The sequence below is a fragment of the Rhinolophus hipposideros genome, assembly GCF_964194185.1.
Source record: "Rhinolophus hipposideros genome assembly, chromosome: 26".
Taxonomy (NCBI): Eukaryota; Metazoa; Chordata; class Mammalia; order Chiroptera; family Rhinolophidae; genus Rhinolophus; species Rhinolophus hipposideros.
This window is the reverse complement of record NC_138072.1, coordinates 3207102-3225241: the sequence shown is the minus strand read 5'-3', so window position 1 is coordinate 3225241 and position 18140 is coordinate 3207102. Positions and strand designations below refer to the sequence as shown.

The 18140-nt window shown below is 39.8% G+C and overlaps 1 protein-coding gene across 2 annotated transcripts in view; it reads right to left on the bottom strand.

The window, feature by feature from the left end:
- ASPM (assembly factor for spindle microtubules) overlaps window positions 1-6904 on the bottom strand; it is a 31826-nt gene extending 24922 nt beyond the window's left edge. Inside the window, exons 1-6 of one of the 2 annotated variants that reach the window (XM_081039311.1) lie at window positions 6764-6904; window positions 5216-5461; window positions 4881-4948; window positions 2661-2802; window positions 1989-2119; window positions 1336-1511 (exon numbers count right to left, since the gene is read on the bottom strand). In XM_081039311.1, coding sequence (XP_080895437.1) covers window positions 1336-1511; window positions 1989-2119; window positions 2661-2802; window positions 4881-4948; window positions 5216-5461; window positions 6764-6893 — 893 coding nt within the window. In that variant the 5' untranslated portion in view covers window positions 6894-6904. The remainder of the gene's footprint in view (window positions 1-1335; window positions 1512-1988; window positions 2120-2660; window positions 2803-4880; window positions 4949-5215; window positions 5462-6763) is intronic. The other variant, XM_081039312.1, reaches the window with a different exon arrangement.
- Window positions 6905-18140: the final 11236 nt, after the last annotated feature.

Below are 18140 nucleotides of genomic sequence, written 5' to 3'. Positions count from 1 at the left end.
TTTAGAGACCCGTATTTCTAAAGGAGAGAGAGAGCGAGCAGCCTCGGGCCACCCTGGGCCTCCCCCGTCTCCAGGCCTGTGCAGCTGCACACCAAGGTCACCTCCGCTGACGTCACTTCCGGCATTGGAGGGTCAGCCATTCCCAGGGACCCGCAAAGGACCGCAAAGATCCAAGACCATTTATTTCATGGACACTTCAGACAACGGAAATTTGGTTTGCAAGACTGAATCTTTTAACTAGGGAGAGTTCCTGCACAACCACAAAGCATCAACATCCAACACTGCTAAGTCCGCGCTAACTCCTGTGAAAGCATAAAAATGTCTTCCATTGTGAGAAAAACAGCAGCGAACACAGAACCATTCAGTGCTCCTCATGGAAAGTGGGAAAACCCTAAAAACGTGAATTCTTACTGGCCAGAAAATAGATGGAATGACTTGGATTGATGAAATGAACGTTTTCAGTAAGTGCTGTAGCCTATATATAAAAATTGTTCAAGTGACAGAAAGCTACAGTAAAGTTCAAAACACCCCTACCTTGTTTGTGAGAACATAATCAGAAAAGACAAGAAAATTCAGAGACATTTAATTAGAAGGAAGCAAGTGACATGTATTGTTTTTGAAAAACTGGAGAGTCGTAAAAATCTAGGGATTCCTTAGTCACAAATGCTATAAACATAACAAACTAGAAAGTTTCCTAGGAGTAAGATGAATGTCTCCAATCCAGAAATCCTAAAGGCCCAACCGAGTACCACGCTGAAGGTCACTCCTTCCAAAGCAGGAACTGGACACTCACTGTACTCACACCAAAGCCCATTTTAGGATTCCAGTTTGTTACTCAGGAAACATCATATGATTTGATACCAGATACCCTGAGTCGTACCCCGGAACCACAATATGAAACTTGGGCAAGCCATTGTCCATCTTCATCTTAATTTTCCTCTTGTATAAAACAAGGTTAATACTGCTAACACTGGTAGAAAATGATGTAGTACTCATGGAACCACTGCAGACATAAAGTGGTATCTAAATGTCTGATGTTTTAATTAGTTCCCTGCTTTTCTCAACTCCTATTCCAGAGCATCAGTAGTTCCTACTGACACACCCTAGTCACATGCCAGGAGGGAACAAAAATGTGGATAGGAGACAGGGTTTCTGGGCCTAAAATAGATACCATTTTTCCAAAGTGACGCAGATGTTTATTTCAAATTTTTTTTAAATCCTAAATTAATTTTATTACATGAAAGAGCAAGAAAGATTGTGTAAATACAGAAAAGCATTTTCCAGAAAATTCTAGTCTGTTCTATTAAGTAAAATAATTCTATTTCTTATACTTACACAAGACGCACCCCACACTGCAAGTCTACAGCAAGATTTGTAACAGAAAAATTGAATTCATCAAATGGTGTCTGAACATGATTAACAGGTAATCCCAATAAGCTAAGGTGACGGGAAAGGTCACCTTCACCACTTAGGAAGTCTCGTGAAAAAGCCAGAAGAATGTCTTTACTAGCCTATGGAGAAACAAGTTGCAGGTATTATAGTCCAATAGTATAATTTATCTATAAAAAAAAAAAATCCTTCAAATCATTCTGTACATATAGAAATAAAGTAAAATTAACAGTAGTATAAAAAGATTGTTAGTTTCCTATCATATGGTAGTAATGCAAACCTCATACATTTACAATTTCAAACCTTTTAAAAGTTTTTTCATAATTAATAATATATTCTAAAAATTAGCATAAATTTGCTAAAATACGAAATTAGGAAAGAAATTTCCCCCCAGATTAATTCCTCAAAAGCATAGTTTTGTTCATTCTCAAATCCAAGTTACGAATAGGGTGATGTGCTGGTAGAGTGTTAGAACTACTGAAAGGACTCACTAGATAAGCATTCTCTTCTTTGAGAAACATTTTGCAAAGAGAAAATATACAATAAAACAAGTCTTAAATTTCAAATATAAAATGTAATATATAAAATGAATAATATACCTTGAATTCGGCATCTTTACAGAAGAGACAAGGATCATGATCGATAAGTCTGGAGATTTTTGCAAAATCGAGGAAACAAACCAACAACAATAACTTTTTCAAAGTGAATTTAGACAAAGCTTCTTCATGACCTTAAATAAAGTACAAAAAAACATAGCAAGTTACTCTGTGACAGGCTCGTTGAACTATAAAATATGATGATGATAATAATGTATTAGTCAACAGAGTGACAGCGAGCACACAATAACACCACATGCCTTTCTCAGTGCTTTACATGATTGAATCCATTTAATACAGTAACGCATGGGGCACACACCACGGGATATTTCCAATCCATGCAGGAGGAAACACAGGCACAAAGACACCAAGCAATTCAGTTCAGAACACTTAATGAGCACCTACTACGTGCAGCACCATCCTAAATGCCACACAGATAAGAGCAAACTGAAGCAAATATGATCTCCATAGGGCTTAGAGCCACGTCGGGGGAGAGGGTAGGTAGAGACAACAAGCAGATAAAAGTAATTACAGTGATGGAGGAAATGATGGGGGCGGGAGGGGGGTGGAAAGAGTACATGTATATATTGGTTTCTCTAGCAGGTAAATTTTTCAGAGAAAGGAAGCATGAGAAGCCCTTCGTGCAGGGAATGTGGTGCGGGCAGAGTTCCTTACCATCTCTATACAGATGAGGGACAGAGGGATGTCTGTACTCAGCTGCTATATCAGGATTCCAAAGTAAGCGCTTCAGAATAAACAGGGCCAGCCCTGTGACATCGCTGTTGTCTTCCAAAGCTATGAGTTCTCCAAAAACTGTCTGGAAGGAAATTGAAGCTGAACTCAGGACTATGTTATCTCTTAGAAGCAAAGGGACGAAATACGGAAAGGCATGCAACAACCTTCCAGGGAACTCGCAATATTCTACTTCCTAAATAGTGTGGAAGTGACACCGATAGCTGCCAAACAGCCTGTAAACTATACACATATGTTTTGTGCCTTTCTTAATGTATATGGTATACTTTACCATATGTCATTTTGTGAAAAAGACAAAAGCTGAGAATTTAGATGAATTCTTTAAAATCTTCTGACGAGCAATATTTGCATTTCATTTCTTTCCTTTAAGCTAAAGAACTCTCAAATGTAGGTATGTTGTTCAAATTTAATTATAACTCTCCCAGTACGGATGTCATGAAGATGCCACAGAAACCTACATATTCTCTATTTCCTATTTTCTAACAGATAAGGTAAAAACCGTCTGGGAATCATCTAAGGAAATAATCTGAGAAGTACAGATGTGTTTACAATAATGATTTAAATATGAAGGCAGTTTAATGCCACTCATTACGCTTATCATTTTTAAAGAAATTAGAAAAAACTAAAAACGTATAAAATTATGTTCAATAACTATACATTGACTATCCTCTTTTGTCGGAGGGACGAAAGCATGGAAAAGTATTAATACCTGCCAAAATAGAAAAACTTTTATCATTATTTACTTATTTTTTTGGCCTTTGATACTTTCTTAAAATCCTCAAAGGCCAGGCCCATTCACAGAAGCTAAGGTTTGATGGTGAATTCAAACATTTTGTTCAGTTATTCACCCCTCCCTTCCCTGTAAGACAATTACACACACCCACCAACGTCAGAGACTTGGATGACTCTAGTGGGAGAATAATATGCTCCTGCCTCATTTGTGTTTGGTCTGGGCAGTGGAACATGAATGGAACTGCATGGAAAAGGCACCGCAAGTCTAACTCTCCTGTGCTCTACCTCTGCCACAAAAACAGAGCTTCAACTACTTAGTCGACATTCCAGAATTACCTGACATGTGAAGCAGAGCCAGGTACTATGTAATTTTGTCATTAACCTTTCATTGAAAGAAATAAGAAATTTAATTTCAATTCAATAAATTAAGAAATCTTAGTAAGGACACTACCAACCCAAGTGACATTAACGGGCTTATTACTTATTCTCTACAGGTCTCAGTTTCTTGATAAATAAAAGCCAGGTTATCATAAAGATTCCTTTCAGTCCCCAAGGTTACTCTAAAACCTAGAATAAATTGAATAGGATATCCCATGTGACAAAGGTAAAAAGCCTAAAGAAAATATAAAATTAGACCAGTAAAAAACTAAAGGGAATGAAAACACAGCAGAAATTATTTTTAATAGTCAACTACTAATGTTTCTAATTCAATTAGTTTTAACATTCTAAATATTACTGAGCTACTAAGCACTATGTGAAAAACTCAATTTTATGATCTGTGCTCCATCAGAATGGTTACAAATGGCCTCAGACTGGTATAGATGCAAATCCTGATTAATTATTGGCATTCAGCAAGTCACTCACCAGTTAAGCTTCTGTTTTGTGAAGTGAAAATAATCATACATACCTCAATGGGTTTTGTAAAGTTTTAAACTTGAAAATGTATTTACAACAGCCTGGTATTGTCATTTGTGAATGCTCTAAAAGGAGCTTACTATACTCATTATTATATCTAGTACCAAATTAAGAAACTAACAGGAAAATTGCTATAAAATGAAATGGCAATAATATATAACAGCATGGTCTAGTTACCTAATCAGTATTTATTAAAGGACCGTAATTTTTAAACTGAAAGATCAATTAAGCTAACCAAATGATTTTGTAAGTGAAACCATATAAGGGATCAAATAAATGGTGATGGAAGGAGAACTGACTCTGGGTGTTGAACACACATGACATATAGCTAATGTATTACAGAATTGTACACCTGAAACCTATGTAACTTTACTAACAATTGTCACCCCAATAAACTTTAATTATAAATAAATAAAAAATTTTTTAAAAGGCTACTTTTTAAAGGTATATAATTTGAAAAGTAACCTTTTTTCACAAACTGAAAGGTATACTTACTTCTAAACCGATTCGTAGCCACAAAGGATTATATGACAGCAGCCAATTTAGAATTTTCTGCCGTTCTCCTGAAACACAGATAAAAAGCAATAAAGCTCAGACCACTAATCAATCAGAGACAATAAATAAAATTTCATGGAAAGACATCAGTGGAAAGAACAAATAATCACATATGAAAAAGTTAATTTAAATAAACTATACTTCCACTCAAATATATTTAAGTATGTGAGATTTTAGGCAGCAAAGCCAAACCATGTATATATCTAACTCTGAAATACAAAATCTCCAGTGTTTTTAAAGAATTAATCTTCAGATTTCTATTATCTTCTTCTTACCCACATCTTTCCAGAGGTGTCTATCTTTTCGAACAATTAACCGCCTAGCTTCAATTTCAATTTCAAGCTTTTTAATAGCTTTCACCATTTTTTCAGAAGTAAATAAACGACACGCTGCACGACGTAATCTATTCAGCCTGCACCGAGCAGTATAAGCTCTGAGAGACATTTCATCTTTTGTCGGAGCTCTGGGAACACTTAATTTATGTTGACTCTCCATTCCCAAAAGAAGAGTAGCAGCATTTACTGGGTCAAAACAAAAGGAAGAATGTTTCTGGTTAAACAGTACATTAATATACCCTTCAATCTAGCAGTAAATGCACTTTCAGATGGCTAAAACAGAGTCTATCTGGGCCCATTCCAAGCTTGTGCTCCCCTTTTCCACCTCAAAATAAAGATGTCACCACTCACTCCGTGCCTTAGGCCAACCTGTCATTGCAAGCTGTTGGCCCTCCCTGCAAAAGGTGCGCCAAGTCTAACCACTTCTCACAACCTCCACCACTACCATTCAGTTCACACGTTATCATCTCTAAGCCGACCAAACAGGCTCACTGGGTTCTCTGCTTCCATCTTTGTTATGCAATAAAAAGGAATGTGATTTTTTTTAAATCAATTGAATTTTGAAATACAATTTGAATTTTTATAAACTAAATTTTCTCTAGAGAAATAAAACAGGCTTTGTTTACTCTGGAGGGAAAAAAGTGACCTTAAAGAGATCATTTAATTCAAGATCCATTGATGTAAAAACCCTACATACACGATTCTTTAAAAAACACTGAGCAGTCTGCTCGAACACTGCAGCAATCTAGAAGTGACTACCTAGGAGGGAGCCCATATGATGGTTGGACAAGTCAAGTATCTACAAGGATTTTCTTTTTCTTGACTTGAATCAATCCCTGTAACGTCTATGGGAGAGCAGCGGCACAAAGGTTGTTTCCTTCTTTCAGGAGAAAACCTTTCAAATGTTCGAAGGACAGTATGTTTCCTCCTTGCTCTGCACCCAAGTCTTCTCTTTTCTAGGAAACACTGAGATGTTTAAAAACTCCCCATAGCAACTGGTTTTCAGGTCTCTCGTAATTCTATAGCTTTGCCTACAAATGTCTAAACTAAAGTACTTGAAGAAGAGACCAAAAAAAAGAATAAAAAAGAAGGTGGAGTCACTCTGCCTAAAGTGATCAGGCCACACAGACTTAAATGTATTCCCCAGGACATTATATTTCATTAACGCACCTACACTACTCTGAACTGGATTTCTCAGCAGCCATGTTTCACTGTTAACTCAGGTTGAATCTACATTAAAATAATTCACCTGGAAATTGAATTGGCTGATGTGTGAAAATGAAAAGAAAGAAGAAAAAGTAAAAGTTCAGTACTTTTAGTCGAGAATCCCTTCCAAAATTCTCACCTACACAATCTTTAGCAGTTATATCAAGGAATTAGTGAACAATGCCATTAACTATAATAAAATATGTATAATTAAAGAAAATTTTATGTTAAACATCACTTGTTAAAACAAGAGTATTATTTAAATATCAATTTAATGTTTACCTTCAGAAATATTTGTTTTTACAGTGAAGTCATCAGGAGTTAATATAAAGTTTAGCCACCAAGTGAAGCCCTGTTGTTGCTTTTCCTTCCAGCGTTCATCATAAAACATGTTTTTGGCAGCAAATGGCATGGGATGTCGAGGAATGTCTAAGAATACAATTAGGTTATTGCGTAAGAAATTTTCCTTTAAATTACTACATAATATAAAGCAAAAGATTGTTCTTACTAGCAAAATCACCTAAAACACTGAACAGAAGTTCCTTTTCCAATTGCTGGAAATAGTGCAAAGCATTTTGGGGTACGAAATGCAATCGAAGCAAAAAGGGAAACTAAGGCAGTACCTCCTGGTTTTTTAAAAATGCCAAGTCACTGTTACTCAATTTCATTAACTCTAAGAATATATCCTCATTGTTATCTGAATACACACTTTAACAACAACAAAGCACAATTCATTTCCATTTGAAATACAATCAGTGTTTCATTCTATGTCGGTTTTGCAAAGACTGTCAAGACGATAAACACTTGCCTGTTTTTAATGGTTTTATGAAGGTCAAGTTAGACTGTGCCACTGGGACAATGCGCTTTCTCCTTTTGTTTGTTTTAGAATTAGGAGTTTTGTATACTGATGACTCTAAAAAGAATTACAAAGCAGAATAACAGCATTAAAAAACAAATTCCCTGAATGAACTGATTTAAAGTTAAAATTTGGGTTCCCCATGATCATATCCACTTAGCACAAAGTAAGCAAACACTACGTGCCAGGCATTAGGCTATGACTTGGTGGGGCCAATAAAAGCTACAATGGAAGTGACAGACTTCCAATCCTTTAGGAAACAATGGGTAACGGAATGAAAGGGGTTTAGACTAGAAATGGACCGCTAAATGGAAGCAATTATTGTGACCCATGTTGGCTGCGAGAACTTAAATTAAAACAGAAGCAGTGGAGACAAATTAGAGAAGAGTTATTTTAATAGTACAACCAACAAGCCTTAAGAACCAGCTGACTAGGGAAGTGATGGAGAAAGAGAACTCCATGATTTCTAGATTCCTAACCTAGGTGACTGAGGTAGATTGTAGGAGATATACCTACAAAGAAAAGCGCAGTAAAAGCCACAGTGGCAAATAACCAGAATAGCAGTGCACTTCCTCAAAAGCAGCTTACACTGCTACTACAGACAAAGAATAAAAGCAAAGGAGAACAAACTAAGGCCCACACACAAAATCCAGCCCACTGCCTGTTTTTGGATGATCCTCGTTTCTAGATTTGTAAATAGTTGGGGGGAAAATCAAAAGAATGGTATTTCATGACACATGAAAATTGTATGAAATTCAAATTTCAGTGTCCATAAATGAAACTGTGGATAGAGCCACACGCTCATTTACATATTGTCTGTGGCTGTCTTCCCTTCTCTGGGGCAGAGTGCAGTAGTTCAGACAGGAATCATATGGCCTGCAAAACCTAAATATTTCCTATCTCTGGTCCTTTAGAGAAAAAGTTGGCTTAGCTTTGATTTACAGGGATCACCAATCTATACCAATTATGAAAATAAGGAACATGAGCAAATTGACACATACTATTTATTAGGTTATAAGGTTCTTTGTATTTGAACATTAACAAAAACAGGAGAAATTCCCGATTCTGAAACCTTGCACAAGCTACTCCTTCTGCCTGGAACCATTTGATTTTGCAGGAAGCCGACCTTGAAACATCTCTCCCAGGTCCTCGTCATTCACACGAAGCCAAGCACCGTGCCTCCCCTGTTGCTCCCATGATCGCCTGTGCACAGCTCAGTCCGAGGACAGTTGTGAGTGTCTTCAAAATTCTATTTCCCCCAGGAAACAGGAAGCAGACCACCAGCTCAAGGGAGGACCACAGCACCGGCTGGCTAGAACCCCAGCTTTATCACTTACTACCTCCTGACGTTAGGTGAATTACACAACTTCTGAAAGCATCGGTTTCCTCATCTTAAAACTAGTAATGATAAACCTACTTTGTATAATTGTATGTTAAAGGAAGTACTAGTAAATCACTTAAAACTGCGCCTGGCAGAGAAAGTGCTCCATGAATGACAGCGACCATTATCAATCCCAAGAAGGACAGGGAGGTGTTAGAGGTTTCAGGAGAAAAGGGAGGTTGAGATAGTCTGTAGCAAAGTGATGAAGTCAATAAACCAGGAAAACAAAGCCAGAGTTACGAGCTTACTTGAGGTTAGAGGTCATGAATTTAAAGACCCACCAGCAAGGTTCAGGCACAGAGTAGGCAGAGTTAGACTGGTATTGTAATTTTCTAGACAAGCACAATGAGGGTAAGAGAGGTGAATCAAGTGATTATAATGACCCACGGAATCCAATATGAGTAAGAAATGAAGTGAGGGCATGTCAGAGATGTGGGTTGTGGCAATGGTGATGGGTTAAAGGACTGCAGGTGTTGGAAGGGTAGAAAAATGATGGAGTTGAAAGAAAATGCTTTCTAGAGAAAATGCTGAAATCAGAGAGATGGAGACCTTTCAAGAGAGTGTGGCCTAAGTAGGTAAGAACTAAAAGGCCAGGATATCGGAAGGATCTTCTACCAGGATTTTTAAATCATAAGGAACAATGACAGTAGTAGTTTGGAGAAGGTATCATAAGCCGGATGAAAAATCTTGAGAGCAATGTTTCACTGTGACAAGCAGGAAAACAAGCTTCCAGCTGTTCTGGTCTCTTTGCTTTCCTTTTTTTTTTTTTTTGGGGGGGGGTGTTTGTTTTTAAGGAAGGAGAAATTATAGTCTGGAAGAAGATATGAGAAGGCGGTCCAGTATCCCACCAGGAGCCCCAAGGTCAGAAGAGTAGGAGAGAAAACAAACACAAAGTGAGAGGGTCCCAATGCAAGCAGTGTTCTCAGGGGACAAGCAGGTTTCCACAAAGTAACAAAATGAGGAGTATTAAATAAAAAGTATTTATCAATGAAGGCTGGTGAACCCAGAGGACACAGTTTAAACAGGTGGCGAGACACAGAAAATGGTTCAAGTTAAGGTCTGTTCAAAGAGAAATGAGATAAAAATACAGATGTGTGATATTTCCTAGGAGTCGTAGGATTCTTTTAAATCATCTGTTAAATAACCAGTGTGGTTTTAAAGTGTGGATTGAAAGGGCATGACTGATTAGGCCTGACTCTTTGTGGTAGTAGGGCTGTGAGCATGGGGGAAGGAACAATGAGGCTTTTCCCAAAGGAGTGCAGATCTCTGGGGCCTATCTTCATTCCTAATTAATGGCAGAGGGAGAAGGATGTGGCCAGGAGCACAGGGCATGCCGAGACCTCTCCCGCATTCCATCAGACGGTAGTATGGAGACCAGGCACCTCCCTGGCCTTCCAGTATAGGCCTTCACTAAGGTGAGGCAAGTGAAGTACTTCCCTGGGTCCGACACTTAACGGGGTGTCAAAAGCTCATTAATCAAGATAAGTATTTTAATGAAGTCATGTTTAAAAATCAAAAGTAATGCAGAAAAACCACGACGAACAGAAAATCAAGTTTAAATAAGAACAAGATCACAACTACTTCAGAATTCAGTCCCACATTACATTTCTCCCATCTTCCACTAAGCAAGTTGGTAACTGAAAAGTATACGTTAATTCAAGCTTATCAATTGCAAATTTATGAAACCCAAAGAAACAAAAAATATGCCCTTTGTAAGTAAACTTTCATTAAAATTTTTACAAACAACTCACCAGTTTTCTTCTTCAGGTGTAATTTCTCTCTGTTGCTAGTAAGTTTCGAGGCAGGTGTCATCACCGTTTTGGTTTTTTTAACAGTCGATGTTTTAAACTCCACAGGAAAAAAATGGATGGTTTTGATTTCTTGCACTTCTGCATGTTCTGTAACTGTAAGCATCACATGTCCATCCTCCCTGTTTCCTTCACTCTTTCTTTTACGAGCAACGAAAGCTGTCTTGGAGGAAGGAGTAATTACCTTTTGACCACCCTCAGATTTACCTCCTACCGGATCTATAACCGGGAGATACGAGTAAAGAGCATCTTTCCCTTCTTGATTATCAGTGACTTTTTCACATTCACCCACCACACTGTGGAGACATCTTTTTGCCTTTGATCTGTTAGTCTCAGTTTGGTTTTCTCTGGTACAAGTGGGCTTCAATTTAGTAACAGTGGCAGAAAGTATCGGGCGTCTCTGATGTTGGGTATTGTGGCTACAACCGTTAAGATCCTGAACTGCAGAAAATTTAGGCTGATTTTGTTTTGTAAAACTGTAACAATTTGCCTTCACTTCTAAAGCTTTGGGTTCTTCACAAATAGCTTTGGAAGACTTTGAACCCTGACATTCAGGAACACGTGGTGAAACTTCATTTTTTCTCTGCCGTTGAGAAGACTGCGAGGCCTGAGAATTTTCATTTGCTAATGGTGATAATTTACATGTTTGTTGAGATATACATATATATGCCATATTATCTTTTACAAATTGATGAGGGGATAGAATTGGATTAATTGATTCCGATTCTAGATCTTTTTTTAGCCCATAATTATCCTTTATGAAAGAATCTGGACTTAAAATTGTCCGATAAATTTCATGTACAGGTTTTGATTCCAAATGCACAGGCCTTGAATTATCTTTCACAAATGTATCTGGTGAAATAAATGTCACCAATTCTAGTTCATTATTAGCTTTATGGCTATTATTTACAAAAGAATCTGGACTTAGAAAATTTCCTTGGCTTTGTGTAATGTTCAAAGTTGAAGAATAGTTTGGAGTAAGAGTAAGTTTATTATCCTCTTCAATTTGGCCATTAATATTATTCATGGAGTTAAAGGAAATGTCAGTTATGACTTTCTCGTTAAAATTAAAATCTTTGGAAATGTTGGCACCTTCTAATGGCAACAGTTCCCCGTTTTCAGGTGCATGAAGAGATGTGTAGGTAGTAGATCGACGCACAGAAAGTGGCAAGCAAGTTTCACCATGGCATTCTTTGAAAATGGGACTGATAGGTGATATGGGTATTTTATTTTCTTCTAGGATTAAAGAATTATTTTCTGTTGGGGAACAGCTTTCATTCCCAGCCAAATTTTCACAAGCTTGAAGTGGGCTCCTAACTCTGTCAACTTTTTGAGAAACATTAAATGTTTTATTAACATTTTGAATACTTGAAATCTTCTCATGACCTGAAGAGGCCGAAATTTTCTTCTTATTCATGGTATCCCAAAGACTCCTCTGCAAAAATAAGCAAAACACATAAATTCAGCTGACAGCTGTTGAATATTAGCTTTAATAAGGCATATTATGTATGTCGCTCACTTCAAGGCTGTGAGCAAAATAATTTTTTACATAATACTTTTTTTTTTTTTTTTAGTAAATCACAAAATGATTAAAACTTATTACCTTTTTCTTTTTTGGCTCTTCTGCATTTCCTAGTAATATGACTTCGTGTTTCAGAATATCATTTACAAGAAATGTCACAATCTCTCTCACTCGGCCTTGTTTTAATGGTGTCCAATTAACAGAAATAACAATTTTTTCTTTAGGCTATAATCAAGAGAACACATTTTGAATGACTACAACGGTAGTGATGCATGACAGCAAAACAAACTATATACACCTTAGAATACAGTAGAAGATTAATAATTGTTAGTCGCCCAACACTCGATACCGTAACACCGTTTAACACGTCAAAGAGACTTTCCTAACCTATCTCATCTCATCATAAGCAAAAAAGCCACTAATGATAACAAGGTTCGCAACAAAACAAAATTATAACAAAATATGAATTGTATAGGGCGCAATGCGACAGTCACCACATCATTTTGATTACCAATGGTTTTATCAAAATCTAATCACATGCGTCTACTTCTTTAGAATAGGTACAGCACTTCTAGTTCAAATATATTAGAATCTGCATTATGAAGACTTCTGTCAAGAAAATATAAAGAGGATCAGCTAAATTTCTTTTTCCCCCCAAACTTCTGTGGAGTCCCCAGCATGACCACGACGGCTGTTTGCTCAACAGGAATGTTCCAGGCTCAGGCATCTTCCCTTTAATCCTCACGTCCCTGGGCAGGGGGTTCTGTGACTGTGCACATGTCGCAGACGAAGCAATCGCGCTCCAGAAAGCTCCGAGCGGTCCCGGCCGTCGGCCTCCCGGGCTCACTCCGTCCGCTTCCCGGGGCCTGGCAGGGACCTGCCGGACGCCAAGCCCCGCCCGCAGGGACAGCACAGGCCGGTGGCTGCGGTCTTTCAGGGCAAACACACACACACACACACACACACAGAGACAAGTTCTATCTTAAAGCAGAAACCATCGCACATCAGAAACACCTGGCTTTTAAAAAACACAGAACAGGGAGCTTTTACTCTATCAAAAGAGTAAATTCTAAAACAAAGAGAAACACTTTGGTTCCGCACAACAGAAAAAGCAGCCGCCCGGGGGGGGACGTCTTGACACGACGTTCGTGACAAGCCACCGGTCCGTTCGCCGTGACAGCTGCACCCGAACCAGACGACCGCCCACCCACCGCTCCCACGGGGGGACAACCACGCGGACGGGCCGTTTCCACCTGTCGGCCGCAGACAACCTCCCACGCGCGCTCACTATCCCACCCGGATAAGCAGCGGCCCCGACCCTCCGCGGCGTCCGTTTCCCTGACACGTGAGGCAAGCACGACGCGGGTGGGGTGACAGGAGCCACGGAAGCGCCGCCGTAACCGAAGCGCTCCCGGCGACCTGCAGGAGCGACCCCTAAGCCGCACGGCGCCGCCCCCGACTCGGACGTCAAGTGTCGCCCACCACTGGGGAACCGCACGGTCCCCGCCGCGCCGCCATCGGCGACAATCGCTCGTCCCCTCCGGGCCAGGGACCCGCCCGCACATGCGCCCTGGCCGCGCTCGGCGCCCACGCCCCCGCCGCGGGCTGGGGACCGCGCGGCCCCGAGCGGGCGAAGGACGCGGCTGTGCCCCCCGGGGGCCCCCGGCCCGGGGCGACCCACCTGCAGCACGAAGGCGCGCGGCCGGACGCGGAAGCCGCGGGCGGCGGCCGGGCAGCGCGGCAGCGTCACGGCGGCCGCCTCGGCGTTGGGGTTGTGCACGGCCAGCGGCAGCGTCCGCGAGGCGTCCAGGCGCACGTCGCCGAAGCAGAGGAACGGCTTCGTGCGGAAGTGCTGGAGGGACAGGACCGGCGGGGACGCCGCCTGCGCCCTGGCCGCGGGGCTCGCGGCCCCGCAGCCTCGTCCCACACGCCGCGTCGCCATGGCCGCTCGAGCCCCGCCAGCCGCTCCGGAAGGGGACCCCGAGGACGCCCTCGCTTCCCTCGGGGCCGGCTGCGGAGGTCGCGGGAGGATCTCACGCCCCTTTCTCTCCCAGTCGCCCACACACCAGAAAACAAGACACGATCCCCACGAACTCGCGAACAAGACAGGGAGTTCACCACCGGTGTGGTCTCCGCCTCGGCTTAAACTTCCCTCCTCCGCCAATGGGCACGCGCGGCTCCGCCCACCCCCGCTCAGAGCCAATCAGCAAGCAGAAGGGCGAATCGGCGAGCAGCAGCGCCGAGCCAATGAGACGACAGCGCTTCATTTAAACGATCGCTCCGCCGCCCGTCGCTCCGGGCCGAGGGGCCGAAAAGCGAGGCGGGGTCGTTGCGACATCCTGGAACCCGTCGCTTACAATTGAAATTCGCCTTTTGATTTTGCAAACGGGTTGCGTTGAGGGGAGGCGAGTAGCGGCACTTCCACAAGAAAAGCCGCAAGCATTGCGGTTGCCAGGGGCAACCTTAAGTGAAACCGTTAAGTAGGCAAAACTTGGCGTGAGCCATCCTCTTATTCCATGTACCCCGCCCAGAATGACATTCATTAGCTTTTCTTTCGGGGTTTCCCGGGCTGGAAGGAAGCAAATGAAGGCAGTTAAATTTATAGTTTGTGTGAAGGTCACTTATTTCAGTGACTGCCCGCAGCAGGGGCTCTGAGTTTCCGTGCTGGTTCTTACTTAGCTCGGGGTGCTGACAGCAAAGCTAGATAAACAGATGAAAGCTGAGATTCCCAGTGATTCACAAGTGATGGTTCTGACAGGCGACCCCCTGACGAATACACTTGCACCGCAGGCATCTAGTAACGATGATTATAGCTTGTATATGACTCTTAGTATACGCCAGCGGTTGTTTTAGCCCGTTACATGCTCATCTCAACCCTGTACGATAAGGACCATCACCTACCTGTATTTTACAGGTGAGCAATACAGGGCACACGAGCCAGCTGGGAAGTGCCCAACCAGGGAGCTTGGCTCTAATCTGGTCCTTACCCACCATATCACACTGCCTCGAAAGGCTGCAGGAAACTTTAAAAATAATGCATGGACATGGGTATGGGTCACAGAATATGTAGAAAGAAGTCCCTGGGTGGAGAAACGAAATGAGGAAGGTGAGATATGAAATTATATGCACTAACACCCAATTTGGCCTAAAGTTGAACCGTTTCCTTAATATTTAAACAAAATTGTTATAGAGGTTTCTTGAATCCTTTAGGATTGATAAGAACACCACCAGTTTTTCTTAAACAAAAACGTTAGTATGAATTACAATAGTTTTCAAAGACACGTAATTTATATTCATTATTTCATACTGTGAATATTAATCATCAAGTTAACATTGCAAGTATGTGACTGAAACGTTTGTTTCAACTCAACAAGGTATAGCAGTCACTGTGAGTATTTGAATCTATATTAATTAGCCACTTAAAACCATTAAATAGTTTAATGGTTTCTATATTTAATATGTGAAATGTTTCAAAATAATATCTAAATTACGAGAAATAAATAAAATGTAAGTAAAGGTGCCCCAGAATCCTTGGTTTTCCATTTGTTCATGGTCTTTGCACTCAGTTTTTAAGGAGGCACCACACCCCCATGCTGTGAAATGTGTTCAATGAAACTTAGATATGCTGTATGAGGACCAAAGAACTTTGTATTTATTTTAAATATCAAAATAACACAAAGAACTAGTTCAATATACAATACATTTTCTAGTCTTCACAGAGAACTGAATTTTTCTATAAAGACATTTGTACTTAAGAAACACAAGAGACAGCCAAAATATCTATAAAACTGACAAGATACTTTACATACAGTTGACAAAATAATGAATTCTGATATTTCAGATATTTTTGTAACTGCTTTTAAACATGTCCTCAATGATTCAAAGCAAAACTTATGATTTGAGACTGAAAACTAAGTTCAAAAGCATTTCCACTTTAATGTACAGCATAAATCCCCTAAATGAGAACATTTATTACACACCCTGGAGCAGCTCAATGCCCACCTCTGTACTCGTTTTTTGGCAGCCACACTCAACAATTGTAATAGTTTTATATATAGGGATAAGAAATTCGATTGTTGGAAGGAACAAGTTTTGTAATTACACCACTGTACACTGTCCAACTTTAATGCAAGCAGGAAACCAAGCAAAGAGGCGGAGTAACCCTAAGTGTACATGCTCTTCATTCAAGAAAGGTTTTAGAATTTCCAACAGGAATGCAAGCACTGAAATTACTTCTTTACCAAAGAATTTGGAAAAAAAAAGAAAAGGTATGTCCATTTTTGTATAACCTCTATTCTTTGAATATAATTCTTAATTTCTCTATATACTGACTGCAAAGGCTAAATTTAAATTCTTTGGGGATTCTTCAATAGTCATAGATTTAAGATCGATACACAGCAAGTTGAAACATGAAGAGTAAACAAATCATAGGCACTCTCTCTACGAAACCTTTCTCTCATCTTCCACACAACCTAATTCTATTATATCTATCTTATTAATGCTCCCAAAGAAGAAGTGCAGAAAGCATGCTAATATGCCAGGATAAAAGTATCTTTAAGTAGAAATAATTTTGGAGGAAATAAAGAGGGTGATGTGCCCCCCAAAAAACCACTATTGACTTTACCGAGAGAGGAATGTGCAAAAGAAAAAGGGAGGATCTAAGGAAGAATTGTCTATAGTTCCTAAAACTTGTTTAGAAAAATTATTTTCACGTTATCCATTATTCACTCTAATAGGAAGTAACATTTACTATAATACTAAAGTTTTAGAAATGTTGCCTGTTCCTTATGAAAGAATACATTTTTAGTCATTTTAAATTTGGCACTGACTCTTAGTGATCCAAACACAACTTCACAAGTCCTAACTTTTCCTGAGTTCATCAACTCAAGTTCTGCATGTTGATTGGGATCCTCCTCCTAAAAGGAAACTCATCTCCAACCATCACCTCTTGGTTCAGTTTTAGGCAAACTGAAATAAGAAGCCATTCAGTGTAGAACTGTGTGGTTATGGTAACTGATTATTCAAAAAAAAAAAAAAAAAAAGGGAGGAGGAGGGAGAAGGAGAGGAAGAGGCAGACACACTACTCATTTTATTTGACCTGTCAGATTCCTCTAATAAGCACATACAGACAGGCCCAGAGTGGCTTTACAGTGACTCTAAAGGCCTAGTAGAGACTAAAAAACAAAAAAACAAATATTCACACTAGTACTTAGTGCCAATTTCCCTACATAAACATAAAGCAACCTAAAAAAAAATAAGTGTTGCCTGACCAGCAGGCAACACAAACATAAGAGCCATAACAACAACAAAATCAAAACCACTTATTAACCAGTACGATCTAGCCAGCAGAATCAACTCTAAGCATCTACAACTCATTGAAAAGGCACCAAGATTCAATCCAGAAAAGACTGGGTATGAAGGACACGACAAAGAGCTAATGTTCCAAATCTGACTTTTCATCAATGAAACCGCAGAATGATCTGGAAGGAAGAAAACTCAAACTTATAAACATACCAGTTTAACTGTGTTTTTATTTTGTTTGCAATTATAGAATGAAAAGCAATGAATGATATTTACTTATTAGCCCTTAACTAACAGTTTATACGAGTAGTCACTCTGCAAAGATGTTTTGACACTTTAAAGGTTGACAGAAAATTATTAGTGTACCTTTTTCATGACCTACCATCACTTTTAAAAGTCATTTAATAAAGCACCAGTTTAAAACCCTAGTTTTGCAACAACTCTTCTCCCAGCTATAAATGACTAAATTACTTAAAAGTATGCTAAGCTTAATACCTTCAGAGTTCGTTAAATCGTGCTGGCATGAAGAACAAACCCTAACCGTAAATGGTATTTTAGGCTGCAAAAAATAGGTGGGACTTCTTACAAAAATAACTTCACCTTGTCTTAAAAAAAAATTCTAAGGCAAACTGATTTTAATAGTGTAGTGTAAAAAATAAGCTTATTATTTTGCATTTAATAGTGTCCACTTAAAAGATAACATTCAATTAAACTGAGAAAAACTGAGTATTCTTACTTGTAATTAATTTGTCAGCATGACTATTCCCAGAGTATTTTCTCCTGTTCTTATT